The sequence below is a fragment of the Cynoglossus semilaevis genome, chromosome 2 (assembly GCF_000523025.1).
Source record: "Cynoglossus semilaevis isolate Cse_v1.0 chromosome 2, Cse_v1.0, whole genome shotgun sequence".
NCBI classification, from domain to species: Eukaryota; Metazoa; Chordata; class Actinopteri; order Pleuronectiformes; family Cynoglossidae; genus Cynoglossus; species Cynoglossus semilaevis.
Genome location: NC_024308.1, coordinates 14,787,067 through 14,807,661, shown reverse-complemented (window position 1 = coordinate 14,807,661; position 20,595 = coordinate 14,787,067). Strand labels below are relative to the sequence as shown.

Genomic DNA, 20,595 nt, shown 5'->3' with positions numbered 1-20,595 from the left:
GATTTAGAACAGCAAGGAAAGAAGAATAGAAGAAGACATGAGTCAGCCAACTTTTACTCTCTGGACCAACATTTCACTTCCTGTGTGTGTGTGTCTGTCTGGGTGTGTGTGTCTGTCTGGGTGTGTGTGTAGAGGCAAAGCAGCTTCCACAGCAGCTGCTGCTGCAACGATACTGTCATTTACATATAAATGAAAGTTGCCGATCACACGCTGCTGACCCTATTTATTTTAGCGGACAGACAGAGAGACAGACAGAGAGACAGAGAGACAGGCCAGCGCCAGCCCGTTGCCGAATTACTCCAAATTACCACATTTCCATCTCTACATCAGGCCTGTCAGGCCTGCAACCATCGTCCTGGCAGTTTTTTCACTTCACCTCCTCCTCCGTGTATCCACCACCAGGTCTGGAGCAACACTAATTGGCAATGGTGAATTTAAAGGACCTGTCAGTGGCTGAGGCTGTCACCAGCCAGGACAGCACAGCAAAGAAACAACGTAGCCAACAGTGCAGAGCACAGCAGAGCAGAGCAGAGCACAGCAGAGCAGGGCTCAGCTCAGAGACAACACATCCAGGTTAGCATATACCACACAAACAGCATAGCAAACTTTGCACTTCACAGTGCTGGGATAACACGACTCAGCATAGTGCACTATAAGCAACAGCCCGGCTCATCATCAGGCACAATTCTGTGTCATGTGCAGCATCCTGTGACATCTTAAAGACTCACAGCAACACACACAGAGGCAGGGCAGTGCTGCTACACGGGTGAATGCTCCCTGTGATCTTAGTGTGACAGTGGTGTCCTCTCCTGGACACAAACACATGCACTAACTACTGTAGTAATCATATTTAATTTGGCTTCAGCAAAGAAGAGTGATGAACTGACGTGGGGCGAAGTACAAGGACGAAGTGCTGTAGCTGTTTTACTTACATCCTTTACTGCTTTTTTTTTGTTGTTGTCTTTTTCCTGTCTGGTTCTTAGTTAGTCAAGCTCACACCCTTATTAGTTTATGAAAAGGTGCTGCTGCCGCTGCTGCCGTCAAACGAGGAAAAAGAAAAGCAAAGAGAGTCAAAACACTGTTCTCTAATTACTGAAGATTGATGCAGCCAGTGAACGTGCGTGTCGTAATCAGTGTTGTTTTTATTTGTGTAATGGTAGGACGGGGATCAGAGCGAGGCTGACCCTCTGTGATCATTAACAAAATGAATGCAGGCAGAAGCACATGCAACTCCTGCGTCCCTGTCTGGTGGAGAAGGAAGTGTCAGTGCATTGGTCTGTGAACGTGCGTCGCCACACGTCTTGGTGAACTTTTAATTTTGTTTACATCGGTGAGGACCAACAGCAGAGCCGAGATCTGGAGAGGTGAATATTTTTCGTGGATTACTTGCAGCGTTGTCAGTTGCCTGCTTCCGTCGTGCCAGGTTTTAGACTTAGTTTTGTAAACGAAGGTATGATTTAGGATTACATTTAGAATCTCACCAGCAGAACAATAATCACGACAAAAGAATGATCACGAATTATCAGACTGTGACATGGAGTTTGACTTTATAACAGTTCAGTCATCCTAAACTTTTTAGTGCCTTGCTGATTATTTTAGTACACGTAACCGAACGATGATATCGACCCATTGATGTTAGCGATCGACATTAGCATAATTAGGTCACATTGGTAAGAAACACTTTTTGTTTTAACAATTGGAGTCCAGTTCCTCGTATGCATCACATTGTTTCTTTCCTCTACCTTTTTACCCCTGGCTGACTGCATCTGCATCTGCTGAAATGTGTTTACTGACCATCTGTCTTTGTTCTGAAACGGACTGACAGAACACTCACTCATAGCAGTGGTTTAGAGATAATGTACGGGACATAAAGGAAGAGGGAGGGCGGCGGGTAACATCGGAGGAGAGGGTCCTTTAACTTCATGCTAATTAATAAATGTACAGCAGCCTTTATCCTGGGCATCAAGCTGCCCCGTGGGGCTGACATGCTATGCGACCGCCAAATGTCATGACTCCTACTGACAGACGGAAGCAAGGGTAGACTAAGATAGGTCACTCACTAATTAACAAGGTATTTTACTCCTTATTTTTCCTGTGTCCGTATGTGACCCCAGGAATCCTGGGAGTTATGGCTTTGATCCACTCACTCCACTCCTGGCCCGGGTGGGAAGGCATGCATCGGGAAGGCTAGCTCACCAAAATCTGCACCACATCAATATGTCAATTATCGCTCCGACAACCGTGAATGAGTTGAAAAGGTGACAAAAAAAAAATCAGTGAACAGGCAGCCTACAACCCCGTTCATCATCAGGTGTGTGTATATATATAAATATATATATTTAAATGCCTGTGTAGTCAAATGAACTCAAAGTTATGTCAGAAGAAAAATATTTTACAGCAGTCTTTCTCTCCTCAGATTTTAAAACTGAAATAATGTGTTTACTTCACCAGCGTGCAGACAACTGGGGCATGAAATTGCGACGTGGACTTTGTAAAAGATGCTTAGGTTAGTAAAAATAGATATTAATTGTGACAAAATGTTTCCACGTCCATGTCACACGGCCCAGAGTTGAGACTTTTGATTCTCTGAACCAAGTTTCTGACACTTGTGTGAAAATCTGCAAAAACCTTTGGAGCGGGATTTGCAGAGACAAAGAAAAAGCGTCTGAAAAGGCTCCGAGGTCCTAAACTATATTGGGTGATTATGTGTGACAGACACACACACACACACACACACAGCAGAACTCAGAGAGGGTAAAAGTAGGAGTAAAATATGCAAAGGTCTAAATCCTCTCTTCATCTTCATCAAGAGCTCTTAAGACTCAGAGACAAGTTTCCTCTGGTGACCAAGATTCCCTCTGCCCTCATCATTCACTCATACATGTGTGTGTGTGTGTGTGTGTGTGTGTGTTTATAGGTTCTAACAGCCACTGCAGCAGGCCTGTAAGTGGAACATATGGAATGATTTGTGCTATAAATCATGGCTCTCACTGCTCTGCACTGCAGTGGGACGTCTGCGATGTTAATGAAGACCTAAAATTGCCATTGTACCTTTGAACTGCGGGTCCAAAACATCAAAGGAGAGAGGGCACGCTGCCAGGTGTGGCGCCGACTGCTCCGTTTCGTCATGCACATCATACGCTCAATTTGTAGCAAATATCCTACACACCAGGAATCAATACACTGCTTTCCTTTGGAATTTAAATACTTCCAAAAACACACGCGCGGAGAGGTGTGTGAAACACAGGGACCTTGAAGTGTTTTAACTGTGGCCGTCCTACTGTCCTACCTCAGGCTAACCTCCAGCAACCCCAGCCATGTAGTGTCAGCAATGACATTGGGATTCTATTAGCAGGTTGTGCAAGTCGCTGGCCCCCTGCCCTGTGGTGAGACCCACCATTGATCTGTCATGGGAGATGGCTGCTCCCTCCTCCTCCCTCCCATAGGGCTCAATATGAACCTTTCCAAAAACCAGGACGAACCCTCTGCTTGAGACCTACCTTGGGGAGCATAGAGCAAGATAGAGAGAGAGAGAGAAAGGTAGAGAGCTCAAGGTCGGACATGACGCTGCCGTGCAGATAAAGACAACTGGGATTAGTCAAAAAGGCCATAATGGCCAGCGAAAAGTAAGGTTATTTGTTATCGATTCCCAATGAGGGAAATCAGCAGGTCTATACACCGCTGTTCATGGACAGACCAGGTGGCTGTGACTGTGTGAGATTGGGCATCTGTAAAAGTCAATGTAAGACTCCAAAATTCCTCTGAGGGACAGAAAAGAAAAAAAGCCTCTCTCTCCCCCTCTGTCTCTCCCTCTGTCTCCCCTCCCTCTCTGAATGAGCACATAATGATCTGTTTTCCCAGCCAGCCTCATTTGTATTTTTACTGAATTAGTTTGGATGTGCAACCTGAACCCACTTAAGCGTGTCACTTAGGGTTTGTTGAAGTTTGCAGAGACAGGGCACTCATCAGGTTTCAATAAAGGAGTCTGCGGCTAAGTGGCCACTTGTCATGTTTATTTATTTCATTTTTACTCTATCCTCACGTCATGCTTGTGTTTGCTGTCCATTCTGCTTAGAGAGAAATGAGGGACCAGAGGGAGCAAATAGGCTGATGGTGGATTCATAAGTGTCATTAATCATCCCTTGTCTGCTTTGTTTTAGAAACTTTCATCATTTCACTGGAACACCAGTGGGGTTTTTTCTCGTCTTTAGGAGCCTGTTGCTGTCATGTGTAGGAAATAAAAATACACCAACTTTTTCAATGATGATGGAATATTTTTAAGGAAATATGTGTTTACATGGAGTCATCGGTTCTTTTAATCATTCCTGACTTGCTCAGTATGAGGCGATACTATGGGTTGCTGGGGTTATATGTGAATTAGCAGTACAAAGAAAGGAGAATAATAGAACGTTCCCTACGGGGGATTCTCAGCTGTTCACTGAGAATCTCCCCGGTGCTGATCCTTTTCATATCTATGAAAATCTCTCTTGGATCCATGATATACATTATAGATGAGGGCTCCCATTCTGCACTCCAGTCACTTGAGCAGAATTTTTCATGATATGCACCAGCATCCCCACCACCACCTCAGCACCCCTGCTGCCGCCCACTCCCCTCATCTCTTTATTCATTTCCACGTCCATCTGCCTTCCCATTGCAGTGTCGTTTCATCCCTCCACAACTCTCTTTCATCCCTGTCCAGCGCTTTGGTCTCTTATCATTCCGTCCTAAGTCGGACCTTACATCTTTGCTTCCTCATACCCAACACATCATCCTTCTTTCACCGCGCCCTCCCCCTCCATGCCACTAAGCCAGGCGGAGTGGAACATGTGACTAGTGAGGTGGAAGGCTGCTGGCCTCCCCACTGCAGCACCACTGTACGTTGATTTGTCTTCTCCAGTTCCATATTGATTTTCTTTTAAACACAGGGAAAAATACAGAAGGCATGAGGTGCTGGAGGTGACATGAAATAATAATAAAAAAGAAGCAAAGGGGCAAATGGAGTTTGGGGCGGTGGAGAAAAAGAAAGTGAAAACAGCAGAAGTAACCTTGGCATGAATTATGTTAGTTAGGTCCCAGGTGTGTTCAGGTTATTATCAGGAGGACGGTGCACACTTGGTGAACTCAAGAAGAATTGTGTAAAGATGGGAAAGTGAGATCTGTTATTTTTAAATCTTATCTTTTATCCCCTCCTTCCACTTAATGACGTCCAGGGATTTTCTGTGGCAAATGTATCTCATTTTATGTCAGGGCCACAGATCCCTACCTGAAAATGAATCTCTGCTTAGTTCAGTTAAAGTTGTGAGCAGAATAATCGATCGCTCCGATATTTCTACTTTAGCTCTGAGCTGCAGAGTACCAGCCCAGGCTCGACTGGTCCACCAAGGCCAGCGCTGCTGAATGCTTGACCTTTCCACGGCTCCGACAGCCATTGATTTTAAGCAGGACTTATGTCATGAACCCGGCTTTGGGACAGCGCACTCAGATGAAGATGAACTATGAGGCACAATCAGCTTCTTTGGTCCTTTCATTTTCCTTTTACTCTTTTCACTTACATCCTTCTTTCTTCTGTCTACATTACTTTGGGATAAGTGCTCTGCACAGTATTGGCCAGTCTCTGTGGGTGGCAAAGTCTGAGAGCAAATACAGAGTCCCCTCTGTGACTGGCCCTTCAGTTTAGAGCCCCCCCACGCACACGTGCCAGCATGTGTGTGTGTGTGTGTGCATACGACAGTGTATGTGGGTTACATTAGTACGTGATACTGCTTTAAGGGATTGTTAAAGAAAACCTTGTTTGTTTTGCAGTAAAAAACAGTAAAAGCTGAAAAGAGCAACAGAATCACACCTCTGAAATCTGGTTTGGTTCTTCGCCCAGAACCAGTGAGCTGAGGAAAAACAATACTGTACCATTCATAACTAAAGTTCCTGACAATCAGTTCTGGGATATGTCAATACTTCTCAGATTATTAGTTTTGGTCCAGCAGTTACAGAATAATCTGTAAATATATAATAATTATGTTTACATACTTCAAAGTGACAGTTCCTGGACTATGGTGACGCAGTGGCTGCAGATACATTTGTTGTACACCAGGGGCTTCAAACTCATTTTGTTAAGGGCCCACATACAGCCTGAGTAGATGTCAAGTGGGCCGGACCAGTACAATAACAACATAATTACTTATAAATAACAACAGGTCCATGTTTTCCCCCTTAGTTTCCATGCAAAGAAGTCGAAGTATATTAGAAAGTATTCATATTTAATGAAATATAACATATAATTAGAAAACATAACATGATGTGGGCCGGATTGAACCACCTAGCGTGTTGGTTTTGGTCCACGGGCCTTATGTTTGACAGCCCTGGTGTCTCTCTCTCTCAACTCAAACTCAGGTTAACTTTCAGTAGTTGATTCGTGGTTAAAACAAAGTGTCCACCATTGATTCCTGTATTGTTTTAGTTTTGTGAAAACTTTCAGCACGATATTTTTACAAAAGCCCGTCATTGTTTTTATATCCATTTATTTACTTTAGGCCATGTTGTCCTTTCTTACTGCTAATACACACTAAGTGTATTAGCAGTAAGAAAGGCCAAAGGCCAAAGGTCAGGCTCACGCGCTCTGTATCTGCCCTCCCCCACCACCTCCCATTTTCCTGCAGTTCACAGTAAAAAAGGTTGTTTTTTTATGGCAAATCATTGCACTATGTTGCAGTGTGAGACTTAAGAGGAGGCCATGTCAGTTTTGTGTGCTGCTGAATGTGCTTATAGACAAGCACAGATTTTCTCTAAGTGTCAGGATGAAACATAAGCAGGTTTCACCGCCAGGAGCTGGTGTAGAGAGAGAGTGATGGAACCAGTCACTGCTGACAGAATGGTGAATGTATGTGTGTGTACACGGGTGTGTGTCCCTGCGTGTGCTTAGAGCAGATGGACAGAACAGGCTGGCTCTGTGTCGATCATGTAAGCTGTGGCTCTGTCCCACAATCTCCCTTTTGATCAACACACGAGCGCGAGCAGAGAAAATAGCTGTATAGAATAACAAATGGTCAATCATCCTGTCATTAATAATGACTATGTCATGCTGATCTGCAGTGATGGCAGATGTGTTCTGTTAATGACACCAAATGGGGAAGTTCTCCAGTGGAATTTCAGAGCAGACAGCTGGATTAGTGGAAGACTGGCTCTAAAACAACTAACAAAGACAAACTACCATTTTTAAAACCCTGCAGCTGGTTGACTAATGACCAACTCTCCCACCTCCCTATTCTCTGGGTGTCATTTTGCAACACAAAGGAAACAGGATTGGCCACACTTTAATAAATTACTGACCATCTCTAGTCTGCTCCTTTTTTTAACCTGTTTTTTTCCATCTCCTCGGAGGTTAGGCCTAAGGAAAGCAGCAAAGTGCAAGTGCTAGTGAATGCTATAGGTAATCATAGAGTTGGGGATGAGGGTGTTTACAGGGGGTCTAGGGGACCATTAAAGAAACATCAACTCGACATACAGAAGGTATGCCAAGAATTATGAGTCAGGGGGCAGGCTGCACTTCTTGGCTGGTATTGGTCAGGGCGGCAGACCATAATCTGTCACAATCCTAGAGTTGCTGTGACAGCAGTTGGAACATTCAGGGCTCAACATAAACGGTGAGGGGTACAAACGGCTAAGCGTGTGCGTGCGCGCGCGCCCATGTGTGTTTCTTCAGTTATGTGATTGTCTATGCGAAGGTCACTGTTCATATGGGTGAATGCATACGTTATAAATACGATGTTTATGAAGGAACACGGTCTACATCATACGTGTCAAACTCAAGGCCTGGGGGCCAAATGCGGCCCACGGGAGCTTAAAAAGCATTTAGTCAAGTCCATGCAGCAGAGTTTCTAAACCTTAGTCATTACATTTTTTTATAATCAATCAAATAATACCCAATTGCAGAAACATGTATTAGTCTGTTATGGAGTAGTTACATCTATACCAGTGGTCCCCAAGCTTTTTTATTTCAAGGACTGGTCAGCCAGTACCACCTGTTACTACTGAACAGTAGTAAGGTCCTGAGCACTGAATTGAAATGTTCAAAATAAAACACTTTTAGACACTATTCAGAGTCTGAATGACTCATATCATATTTTATGATTTTAAAATATTACCAGATTATCTTTAAAGAAAGTAAATGGATATGACAGGATTTTCTTTGAATGAAGTAAATTAGTGAAATTTGTTTACTGTGTCCCACTGCAGCCCAGTATCAAATGACCTATGGACTGGAACTGGTCCGCAGACTGGCGGTTGAGAACCCCTGATCTATGCATTCTTCCATTTACAACTGGCCCTTCAAGGGGAACAGTATTGCTGATGTGGCCCCCGGTGAAAATGAGTTGGACACCCCTGGTCAACATTATAAACATCAACAATTCCCTGTCTGTGTTCTGATGAACTTTAGTTTCATCATTGCCACTCCTTTACTTCCCTTGAGTGTTTGAATTTTTGGGATTTAAAAACAAACTTTTTTTCCCCCTCTGCCAGTGGATACGTATACGTAGCTCATGTGTGTTTTCCAGTCTTTACTGCAGCATTTGTATTCAGTATTTGAATGAGGTTTAAATAGGATGTGAGCAGGTGAACACATGCCAGGCCACTTCGGGGTACATTTGGCTTTTTAAAACTAGTCCATCCAATGAAATCTATTTTTGAAAAGAGTCGCCTCGGGCTACTCCGCAGGTAGAGCCGCATTAGAGACGCTGGGTCAACAGAGAGAGCAAGAATATGAAAAACAAACCTTAAAATGTGTTGCAGGCACGTAGTTATAAATAATTCTGTTTAAAGCAGATGACAGCAGAGCTCAGAGGAAGGCTGTGGGTTCAATTCCTCTGTGATGAGGACACCACTGACCACTGACCTCTCCTGGTTCATTAACAATTGAATTTGAAAATTCGAGAATCGGAAAAAAATATGAATGAAAAAATAAAACTTACTGCATTTGAAAGGGTGTGCTTGCATTATGATGATAGATTATTGGTTAATTTAATTCGTTTATCGGCAATAATCTTTGGAACAACATATCGTCCAGCGAAATCAATTAGCATCGCAGTACAACACATGACAACAATATATTAATTATACATATTCTAGCATTACCAACTACTACAACTGCTGTTACTACCTTTAATACTATAGTACTAGTATAGTAATAGTAGTACTAACAGTGGTCAAATGAAGGTAACCATATCAGTCCTATTTTCTCCAGGGTTATTTTTTATGACAAATAAAATTAGTTTTAGTCTAGCATAATAAAAATGGCTGTCATTTTATGGAACATTATAATTTCTTTTAATGACTTCCTGGTTCAGTGGTGACACGTTTGTCATTTGTTGCAACACAGGTGAATGTAAATTCAAATGGGAATTAGAATTCATGGAGCCTATCCCAGTACAGTGCCTGTACAGTGGTAATGCACACTGTAATGTTTACCATTATTCCAATGGCTGTAAGTCACGGGCCCTTCTTCATTACCACTCACTGACAGGTAGACAGCACATAATCTTCAAAGAAAATATCAGGGCAGTAACCAGCCAGAGAACATGGTGTCATTGCATAAGGACACCTTTAAATAATGAAGTCACTCCCTCACTAGACCTTTAATTCGGTCATGGACCATATCCTCCCGGTATTGCTGCGTACTTATTCCTACGCACTACAAAGCCTTGCAGCCTAGCATGCTGGGACTGGCATGTTGTTGCCCTTTTGAAGTCTGTGGGTTTGCTTGGTTGTTGTGATCTTATCTTTTTTAGTGAGGACAGTTTCTTAAAAATAAACTAAAGATTGTCAACTACATCAAACAGCGGGAGTGTGTGTGTGTGTGTGTGAGAGAGAGAGAGGGAAGATGCAAGCCCACCACCACGGGCCTGATTCAGTGCTGTGCACAGAAGATTCATTAGACGGGTTGGCTAATACGAGAGGATAACAGGAAGGATGAGAGTTAGAGAGGGAGTTTATTATTTTTACACCAAGTGGGTGTGGGTATAAAAACAACTGCAGTAGAACAATATGAGGAGACACTGAGTGTTGGCCTGGAACGTTAATGCAGTGGTTCTCAAACGTTTTTGGTCACTTTGCTTTGGTCCACTTTGAACAGTAGGGGATATTCAATCTTCAAATTATTATTGAACTAACACCAAGTAAAGTCATATGTCACTATGCCTGTTTGTCACGCCCCACCTCTCATATCTCTGTTCCCCAGTACTGGGGCCTGCCCTGCACATCCTAAAGTTTGTCTTGGCTGGGGCATGACATCAAATAAGATAAAAACACTACCGTATGGTGACGCGATGGCAGGTCAAAGGAGGAAGGAACATTTCTTTCTGTCCGTTAAAATAGGTCAACAGTATGAACTTCTGCTTCTGTCACTTATTGTCTTCTGATTGTCTCAAACTTCAACCCTTGCTCTGCTTCCTAATGTCAGCCTCAATGCTACTGTAGCTGCTGCACCGCGGACATGGCTACTTTACACTCACTACATACATCATTTATGTGAAGGCCAACTTTTAAATTACTCATTAAATTTGTTGTGTTGAAAAGTAGACGTTTCACCTCGGTCTCCTGACACGGTAAAAAAAGCAACAATTTTTTATACAAGAAGATGCGACTGTAGAAAGGAAACCTCATATTTCATTCGTCTGTGTAGGACAGAAATAAACTTTACAGACTGTTGTCGTCGACTTGATTTTTTGTGGAACTTTTTTTTTAACTGGCACTGAATGTGATACTAACTAGCTGAGGTCTGCAGGTGTCTCTCGGTCCAAGTCAGCATCTCCAGCATTAAATCCTCCTTCATCCCGATAGGAATCCTAAAGCTTATAGTGGGTGCCATCTCCTCAGCTCTGACTGATGCCGCTTATCAGCAGTGCCACACTGCTGTAGACAGCACTTTTTCACATGTGGGTAAAATTATAAAGCCCAGGCACGTTCTGCCACGTGAGCTCGCAGACAAACATGGTAACAGATAGTAACGTCGGTGTTGAACTCACAATAACTGAAATTTTGATCTAATCTGTTTCAAGTTTAAAGGATTATAACCAAACCCAAACTAAACCCAGGAGTCGTCCTGGGTTTATTGTCTGAACCGGTGATGAAAGACCACCTTTTAAAGTCTTCAGACATGAGTAAAACTCACTCGTAACTCTCTTTACTAAACCACACAATCAGAAAAATCCAGCCATGGTGGTGGAGTTAAGCTTGTAAACCAGCTTAACCTGTTGGGATACATCAATTCACAATTGTTCGAAATCAGTAGTCTACCACTCCATTATTATTATTATTATTATTATTATTATTATTATTATTATTAACAAGGGGAAATGCAGATGAACCAAAATAAGAGATGTACAGTATAAACAAGTACATAAAATACAAACTATGATCAACAATCTAGATTAGAAAAGTGACAGTTATTAAAGTTTAATTATTATTAACATACATTTGATATTTATATTCTTTGAACGTGAATAACCCAGACTTTTTACTGTATGTCCATATCCATTTAATCATCAACTTTTTTTCAGCTGGAGTACTGCTAACATTTACAACGTGAACATCTCAACAAGGAAGTTACTAGAGTGCTAGTTATAATAAGACTACTGAACATGGTCACTGTCATTTATCAGCTCACTGGAAATGCACAACGTAAAAAAAGAGGCACAAAGCCATGGTATTATTCACCCAAAAACTTTCATACATACGCTCACAGTTTTATAGACAGTGCTGGTGTGTACTTTCCCATTAGGTTCATTTGCACCATAAAACCATTGTTCATTACAGGCCTGAGAAAGTCCTTTAAATCTCATCTTTATTTGTAAATTTATTGCTAATGAACAAGTGCTACGAACAAGTACTGTGACTGCCCTGAGGCGTTTCATAACTGTTAATCACTCAAACTCACTCTGTCTTTATCGCTCTTACACACACACACACACACACACTCCTACTGTAGTACCCCTACTCCCCGTGCCTCCTCTTCACTGTATACGGTACTGATTTATCAGCTAAAGCCGCAGCCCCCTGACAGTCACCACTCAGCACTCCATCAGATCAATAATTGGAAATATTAATTGTATCAGCAGAGATGGTCCAGTCAGAGGGGGGCTGTTTATGTTCCTGTTACTGAGCACTGCTGCAATATGAGCTTTGATGTTCCACTAATACGTATTAATGATCCCAGAACAAACATTACTCTATATTAAAGCTGAGTGAGAGCCAGTAGATACCTCACATAGTGATAGGCCATTAGCGTTATTTTACTGCAGCCACAGTAAGTAAGTGCTGTTGGATAACTACTGTAAAAAAAGATTTTTATTACTGAGAGATGAGCGTCTGTACGCTAGGACGAGATTTACTGCAGTTTTATTTCTGTTTATCGTGTTCCAATGTGATCACGGCTCGTCGTTGTCGATGTTAAAGACCAGCAGAGGCTGCAGCTTGGAAATACACCAGGTGTCTCTGTTCCAGCCGCTGCATATTGGTTCTGGACCTGCTGGAATTACAGCGGTTCATTTTGTGGTACTCCCTCGTACTCAATACCACAAGAGTACAACTCATAAACTCATTAGTAAAATACAGTGCCAACTCTAAACACTGAATGTTGTTGGGTGTAGTATAAAAGTGATGGGAACATTTCTTTAGTGGACAGAGTGCAGGGCTTTGGACCTTTTGTTTTTATGGACTTTCACATAACATTATTCTTACCATGAATAGATACAAACACTATTTCCAAAAAAATTAATTGTTAGTTTTACTGTGAAGGTACTCTAAATCAGTGTTTCCCAAACTTCTTTTCTGGGGACCCATATTTTAAAAGTCACAAACCTTTGCGAACCATGTCAATAGACATTATTAGTAAACTCCTGTGAGACGCCCCCCCCCAGAAAATTTTTTTTTCTTGCAACCCACTTGAGGGTTGCGACCCAGTCTTTGGGAAACAATGCTCTAAATCATTGACTGCTAAATATTAAAGATGTAGTGTTTTAGACATGTAGTATATATATATATATTTTCTGATGTAAATATACCACCATACCTCACTTTACCCATCTCATGCTTCCCTTGATTTACCCTAACATGCTTTCCTATTCAAACCTTATAAATCCTACCACATTGTAAACAACTTACCCCAGGAGTCCCAAATTCCTGGCCTGTGGGCTGATGGTGGCCTGCTGTTAATACAATACTGTATACCTTACTACTTGACCTTTGTTTCCACCATCTAACCCTACTTTACACTGTCATGTCCAAGCCTGGCCCACACACGCCTGCCCTACTCTACTTAACATTGTAATGAAGCCAGTGTCCTTTCCTTTCCTCGTTACAACTCTCTTACAGTTCATACTGTCCTGTTCCTAATCTGTGACGATAGCACTGCTTGTGTTGAGGTCAACATGTGCAGCAGGATATTGTGGTGATGTGATGTTAGCATTGAGGACGTGGTGACTGACAAAAGCCCATAATGGCTCCTAGTAAAGAGAAACTTTAATAAACCTTTAGTCGTTCCAGACAAAAATGCTTTTAGACAAATACACAGAGAATTAGGTCGACACAATGAAGGTCGAACAGTAAAAATCCCTACAAGTCTGCTTTCTACTCACATCCACCATGCACAGTACTTTGTACTTTGACCATGAAATATTATGGACGGGTTAGTATTACTCTGAACTATTTTTTACGTTGTGCAAGTCAACAAAAAAATCAAATGGTATTTTATTCATTCAGACGTCGAAGTAGAAAATGCCATGAAGAAGGTTTCTCCAAATTCACGTGAAAAACCTTGCAGCTCAGTTATGTAATTTACTGTTCATGCTGTGAGACCATGTGCTTTGTGTCTTCACATTAGAGTAGCATAGTTATTTTGCTTGTTACACAAAAAAGAGAATGCACTTGTACAGTAGATGGGGGGGTGTTTGGTGGGGCCAAGCCCAGACAGAATGAGCTTGTACCTCCACCTCCACAGACACAGACACAGTATATGCTGCATGTTTCCTACTAAGACTGAGCTGCTGCTGGTTATTATTTACGATGGTTCAATTTATGGAATAATTTCAGTGAAGGAAGGTTGTTCAGTTCCTCAAGGTGAAAATGGATACCTTTAGCTCTTAATGAATGGGTCCTGGGCCTCTCCCCCATATATCAGCATGTTATTAAGACATTTTAAAATCCCATTATGGTGTTTCTCCTTGAACATGGCATGCTTTTATTGGACTGCCCTGTCTTTAAATCTGACCTTTTTAGCTGTGCTCTAAAATTGAACCGAAAGAAAGAGAGATGGCAGGACAGAAGTGCAAAACATACACTTGAAGGTTTCAAAGTATCAGCGTTAACGGTTCTTCAGTGATTTGCCTGGAAGGACTGGCTAGTGAAAAGTCTAACAGTAAAAAAAAAAAGCTGTCGAGTTTAGTTTTGTGGTCAAAATAAGTTATTGACAATGACCTGTGAACTTCCCTTATCTTCGAACTTAATACTTAGCTATTGTATCCGTGTACTTAGAATGTGTTTGGGAGTGTATATTTATGGTATTTGTTTTATATAGTATTCGACAAGGATCCCCAACCCATGGTCCGTGGACCAGTCTGTGGATAATTTCTTACCAGACCACAGTTTTTTACTAATTTACTTCAAAGATAATCCTCTATTCTTCATTTAAAGATATTCTGGCAATATTTAAAAGTGAAACGTCAACGTCAAAGTCTAAAAAATGTTTTATTTTGAAAATGTAATGATCCTTAATGATAATTTAAGCACTGGTCCTGACTGATTTTAAAATACGGGTCCCAAAAAAAAAAGTTTGGGAAACACTGGTTTACGTCATATGATCTGACACCGTGTGTTTCACTAGTGATACTGTCATGTAAATAAATGGAAAAGTCATAGAAAGTGATGAACACCAAAGGTAATTTAGGGAAAAGGGAGCGACAGTGTGACGACAGAGCCATCTAATCCAGCCGATGCCATTCTTATCAGGATCAACGGATTAGGGTGAGCTTCCATCCTTCTCAGTCAGACTCCCTTCATAGCACAAAGGCTGCAATCAATAGGTCTGCATAGATGTATCTGTTCTCCTGTTGCTGCGTCTACTTCTGCTAGGACTGGCCTAATGTTTTGACACACACTCACACGCGTCCATGTCCTCCGCCCTGTTGTTCAACGGCCTCCGATAAACAACACACACACGACCACGCGCGTACTGGCAATCAGAGCCGCGGTTGAATTATTCACACGCATCCACAGACGGCAGACATGAGTCAACTTAGCAGCAGGACGGTGTTTTGTTGTTCTCTGCAGCCAATGCACTCTGTTGAGTACATTAAAGCAGCTATTACCATGGTACGACAGGCTGGATGTCTGAACTGAGCCACTATTACTAACCACTCTATCGCTCTGTGTTTTCTCCCTCTAGATGACACGGCCCATACAGGTGAAACCAGCCGACAGCGAGAGCCGTGGAGGTAGTTGTCTTCTTTTCTCCTTCATGTATTCATGTCCACTTTTCATTTGTTTTACCTCATATGATGCTCCCTCACCCCCTCACACCCCCTCCCTCCCAGCCCCTGTATCGACTATCGCTACTTCTTTTGTGATTACACATGCACACAGGCGCCTAGCAATTACACACAATGTAAAAAAATTACATATATGTGTGTATATAGGTGTTTTAGCCACTAAAAGTACCGGTTATAGCCCACGCTACTATATTTATATGCACTTAAAATACAAGCAGTGAATGTTAACAGAGAGTGTAAAGCAGGTTCCTTTCCAAACAATCAATACATTTACAGCGTTCCTGCCAAAATCCTCATTTCTTGGCCTTAATTCTGTTGCGTTTGATCTTAAAGCTTGCGGAGTCTTTCATTTACTAACTGTCTATTGCTCATATGGTAATGAGGAGAAGACGCATTCTTCAAGTCTGTGGCAAAGACTGATGTCTTCGGGGGGTTTATTTCATGTGTCTGCCAATAACATAGCATGTGCCCTTTTTGAAATTTTAAGGCATGGACGATGTTTTCTCGCTTTCTCTCCTAGAAGGAGTAGATTTAGGGACGGAAAATACACACAGCCAGAGAAAACTTAGCACTTAGTTCCCCTGCTGCACCCAGCTGCTGTACACAAAGGCTTTACCTTAAAACTTGTTTTGGTTGAATTAGGGCGATTGGCTTCTCGGCGGCTTGTCAGCTGCACCTAACCTTCAAAGGACACATTTAGACCTAAAGATGGATTGAGGAAAAGCCAATAGAAATCACGCTTGTTGTTGTTGTTGTTATTTTTCATTCTTTCTCCTTTCCTTTCTTCCTTCCCTTCTTTCTTCTGCCCTACCACTCAGTCCAAGCTTCAGAGACAGGTTGAGACAAGCAACGGGGTCTTGTGTTGTCAAGATTGATTTCCCCTATAGCTCCATTGATTTTGCCATTGTGGTGCTGTGTGTCCACATTAACAATGACACCCAGCTGTCTCTTTCCACTGTTTTGAGTGGCTAGCTTTAGAGCTCCCATGGCTCCCTGGTCAGTATGGGGTACTCTTATTGGCCCGCCGTGGGGACCCCACTGAGGGGAAAAATGAGTGCTTGAATAGCCCCGAGAGTTTCACATCATCTTAAATGAACAGGTCAGAGCGGCGCCATGGGGGCAATCAAACACAAGTATGTCATTAAAGAGGTTAGTAAGTAGAAGTGAACGCGATGAACAGGAAGTGAGTATAGACATCACGTATAGACATGTTGTTATGCTCATTCTTATCTCCAGATCCTAGTGGTTTGTCATATTTATGTCAATGCTAATTCTGTTTTCGTCTGTTGGCTAATAGTCTTTGTGTCCCTGTGGTCAGACCTATGTCCAGAGACCCTCGCTATTGTTATGTTGCTGTAAGATTGATTTTCCCTGAAGTCTGAAGATTTGTGAAGAACATATATTTCCCTGTTTTACAGTCATTGCTTTTCTCTTTTTACACTGCTAACCAAACTGCTAACACTAATCTTTTGCCACAATCTGCCAGATTAATAATGTCATTACTATAATGCATATACAAAGGTTAGAGACTGAATGAAAAAATACTAACACTGAGCCTGTTGGAAGGACAAAAGCCAAGAGCGGACACAGGCCAGCCAGCTCCCTCAGGACCAATGCTAGTCCAGTAGAGGACACATATTCTTCAGTAATATTAATACACACAGTCTAATTAGTTTTCTAATCTTATTATAGGCAGGGCAGTTCAAATCACTTAAGTCTGGTTTCCCTACCATCAGGGAACAACCTGTTACTGTACCTCGTGGACCAATGCTCATCCAGGAGAACATCTCTGCTGTTCTGTGGACTCTATATTTTAAAAGTCACAAACATTCGCGACCCAAGTCAATAGATATTATTCATACACTGAAACACGAGCGAGAAGACCCAAAAAAAACAAAAAACAACTCTTGCGACCCACCTGAGGGTCGCGACCCAGTCTTTGGGAAACAATGCTGTAAATGACCTGCAAAACTCCAAAATTTGCTGGATGAGTACTGATCATAACCTGTAGTTAATGTACATATTTAATATAGATATTTTTTTAAATAAATATTTTAAGACATTGATTTATTGCAGACATATAGTGCAACATATATTTAAAAAAATCAATTATTTTATAATGTGATTGAACTACTCCCTGACAGTCCAGCTTCACTGGGGCCCTGTAAATAAACCACCTTGCCTTTGGAAATTCGAGAGAAATATATGGAAGAGTAAATCCATCCAAACACTCCATCAACCCTTGGTGCCGTCTAACAAAGACACACTGTGAAATGAATATTAATGGCCAATCACCTACCTAATCTAGCAGAACAGCAGCCGTTCCATACTGAACCATGGGCACCACGAATGTCTCCATCAGTGATGATGCAGACCAGTCGGAGATGTGAGCCACACACTGGATTTTCTCCATTCTCTCCTGTACAGTGGGTCTCCCATATGAAGCGAACTGATTTCTAAACACAAACAGCATTAATGACCAGACTGCCTGATGCTTTTATATTGTTTTCAAAGTAATATTCAGTGTCTCCCATGATTACTTTAAATGTCATCTAAAGATAACAAAGGAACAGGTGCAGTGTATTTTTAAAAAGGTTTTTGTTGATTTATGCGAGAATTAAATCAGTATCTGTCAAAGATGCTGCTTGTTTGCGATGTATGAGAAGTAACACTTGTTATATTTCACTTCTCTTGACTACATCTCTTATGTCACAGCAGAAACCAACAGCCTTTCATTTTAGATTGTTGTTGTGTCTTCATAGCAGCGCCAGCGCTAATGTTAGCAGATGCAAACAGTAGACACGTGGAGATTGTCGGAAGGCGTCCTGTCAGCTCGAGCACGCAGTGCGATAACCTCCTGTGGTCACGGCGACACCTTCTGAAGTGATGAAAAAGATTTGTCATATCTCCGTCTTGGTTTCCAACACTGCTGACCTATTTTGCAGACAAGACGGATCTCCCTTCCCTGCTCATCGACTAAATCATCCATTTCCATACAGTTGACGTTGCATAATAAATTTTGCATCAATATGTTCAGCTTGGAAAGAGGTCCGGCGTTCCTATTTTTTTAATGACCGTCATGGAATGCTGCTCCAGTTTCCCTCACTTTTATCTCCACATGCCTTTTTGTCTGTCCATAAATATATCTTGATCTTATACTAAATTGCATTTCCGTGCATGCATTGGATTCTTGCTCTCCTTTCTGCCTCCGCAATTTTATCGCCTAAGCCATTATTTAAGTTTTGAGCTCAGGGACTGTCCAGAAAGGAGAGAGAGGAGCAGGCTAGCTGTCAGCTGGAGCTCTGTTGGTGTTACAGCCTGGCACAGCTAGAGCTACAGCCCACTGAGGAGGCCTGGATTAGAAACAGGCTCTGGCATTAGCAAGGCAGTGCTGCCACCCACGCACACCTACACAGAGGACAAACAGGCAAACACATACATACCCATACGGCTTCAACACACACACACACACACACACACACACTCTATCTCTCTCCCTCTCTAACACTAATTCACAGTGGAAAGTTGGATGTCGGTGATTTCACAGTAACACGGCCAGGTTGCATATTAAAAAATACAGACACAAACATTAAGTGCACACTTACACGCTGAATGGAGTGGGTCAGTTTTTTAGGGGCCGTGTTCCATCTGCTGTGAGCCAAGCTGCTACAATACACTGCATCGCTTTCTTGTGTTTTTCCTTCTACCTCAGGGACAATGAACAGGTTTGCTCAGTTCCATTGAAATGTGACTGAAAAGACAGAGAGGGAAACAAAAACATTGTGAGTGAGGGAGGGAGAGCAAACAGTGAGAAGTTCAGTGGAGAGAGGTGAAAAGTGGTTGTGTGAAAAAAATATATAAAAAAAATGAAAGAACAAAAATACATGATCTGCTGCTTTGATGATGAATGAATCTGGCAGAGAAGAAAACAGTGGTCTGTGTTGGAGCAGCTCAGTAACGAACCAAACACTGTTGTGTGTTAAATATTGCAGAGCAGTAGTTACGTGGAATAGTGGAACAGTGGGTTCAACATGACTGAGCCCATGGAGTTGGGTCATATTTCTGTTCTTGTTGGACAGATCACAGTCCAACCAACAGGGGTGTTGCCAGGATTTCTGGGCCCCATGGAAGGGTATGGCCATGGGCACCTAAGTATGTAACACACTTAAGAACACGAATACATTTCTACATGTTGTGCAGAATTCACTTTAAGAATTAAGACTGATACCCACCAACAGAAAAACCTCAAAGCAGAATTTTATAGTAATATTATAATACATCTAATTTTTGGGCACCTATCAGTCAGGGGTCCTCAGAATCATCCTAACCCTCCCCCTACAACTTCACTGCCTACCAGTCATGGGATTCAAACCAACAACCCTACAATTCAAAAGCACCATCCTTTAATTCAGTACTTCTTAAATAGTGGGGCGGGCCCTCCTGGGGGGTGCATAGTGAGGTGCCGGCGGGGCTTGAGGGGCTTCTAATCGCATATGGCACCCTGGACATGTAAGTGTACCGCTGCTGTGATGCTTGAATGATAGCAAGCCTCCAGTCACTAGGTGGCAGCAACTCATACGGTGGTTTGTACAGATAAAAATATACATGTTATCAGGTTCTAAATAGTATTTCAATTTGTGGGGGTGTGTGTCGGGGAAGGGCGTGAAAACATTTCTGTCCCCAAAGGGGGTGAGAACCACTGCTACAGGTCCACGGGTTGTCTGGAGAAGTAAGAAGGTGAAAAGTTGACATTTGTCCTGCAGTACACTTCTGTAGGAGTGTTGGAGAAAAACCAATAGCAGAAATAAAACAAACAGAGATAATGTTGTCAACCATTAAAGAGATAAGGCTTCAGGGAACAGAAAAAGGCTGTTTTTTTTTCTCTTTGAACAGAAGTAAAATGGAAATTATTATGATTCAAGTAGCATGCAAAATATTAAGAAATTTGAAAACTAAGTGTGAGGTGAGGCATTGGATAAACCAGCGGTGTGTGTTTCCACACCATCAAACAATTCAAATGCACAAACCTTCTGTTAAGTCAGCTGACTGTTCCCTGCTG

The 20,595-nt window shown here is 42.1% G+C and overlaps 1 protein-coding gene and 1 long non-coding RNA gene across 8 annotated transcripts in view; one reads left to right on the top strand and one right to left on the bottom strand.

Annotated features, from left to right (window-relative positions):
- The window catches only part of LOC112486672 (uncharacterized), a 67,461-nt gene extending 47,340 nt beyond the window's left edge, over window positions 1-20,121 (bottom strand). Inside the window, exons 1-2 of the long non-coding RNA XR_003049170.1 lie at window positions 19,142-20,121; window positions 17,836-17,992 (exon numbers count right to left, since the gene is read on the bottom strand). This is a non-coding gene — a long non-coding RNA (uncharacterized LOC112486672). The remainder of the gene's footprint in view (window positions 1-17,835; window positions 17,993-19,141) is intronic.
- The window catches only part of celf5a (cugbp, Elav-like family member 5a), a 156,999-nt gene that overhangs the window by 68,067 nt on the left and 68,337 nt on the right, over window positions 1-20,595 (top strand). For all 7 annotated transcript variants that reach the window (XM_017042445.2, XM_017042452.2, XM_017042442.2 and 4 more), the window contains exon 3: window positions 15,434-15,482. In XM_017042445.2, coding sequence (XP_016897934.1) covers window positions 15,434-15,482 — 49 coding nt within the window. The remainder of the gene's footprint in view (window positions 1-15,433; window positions 15,483-20,595) is intronic.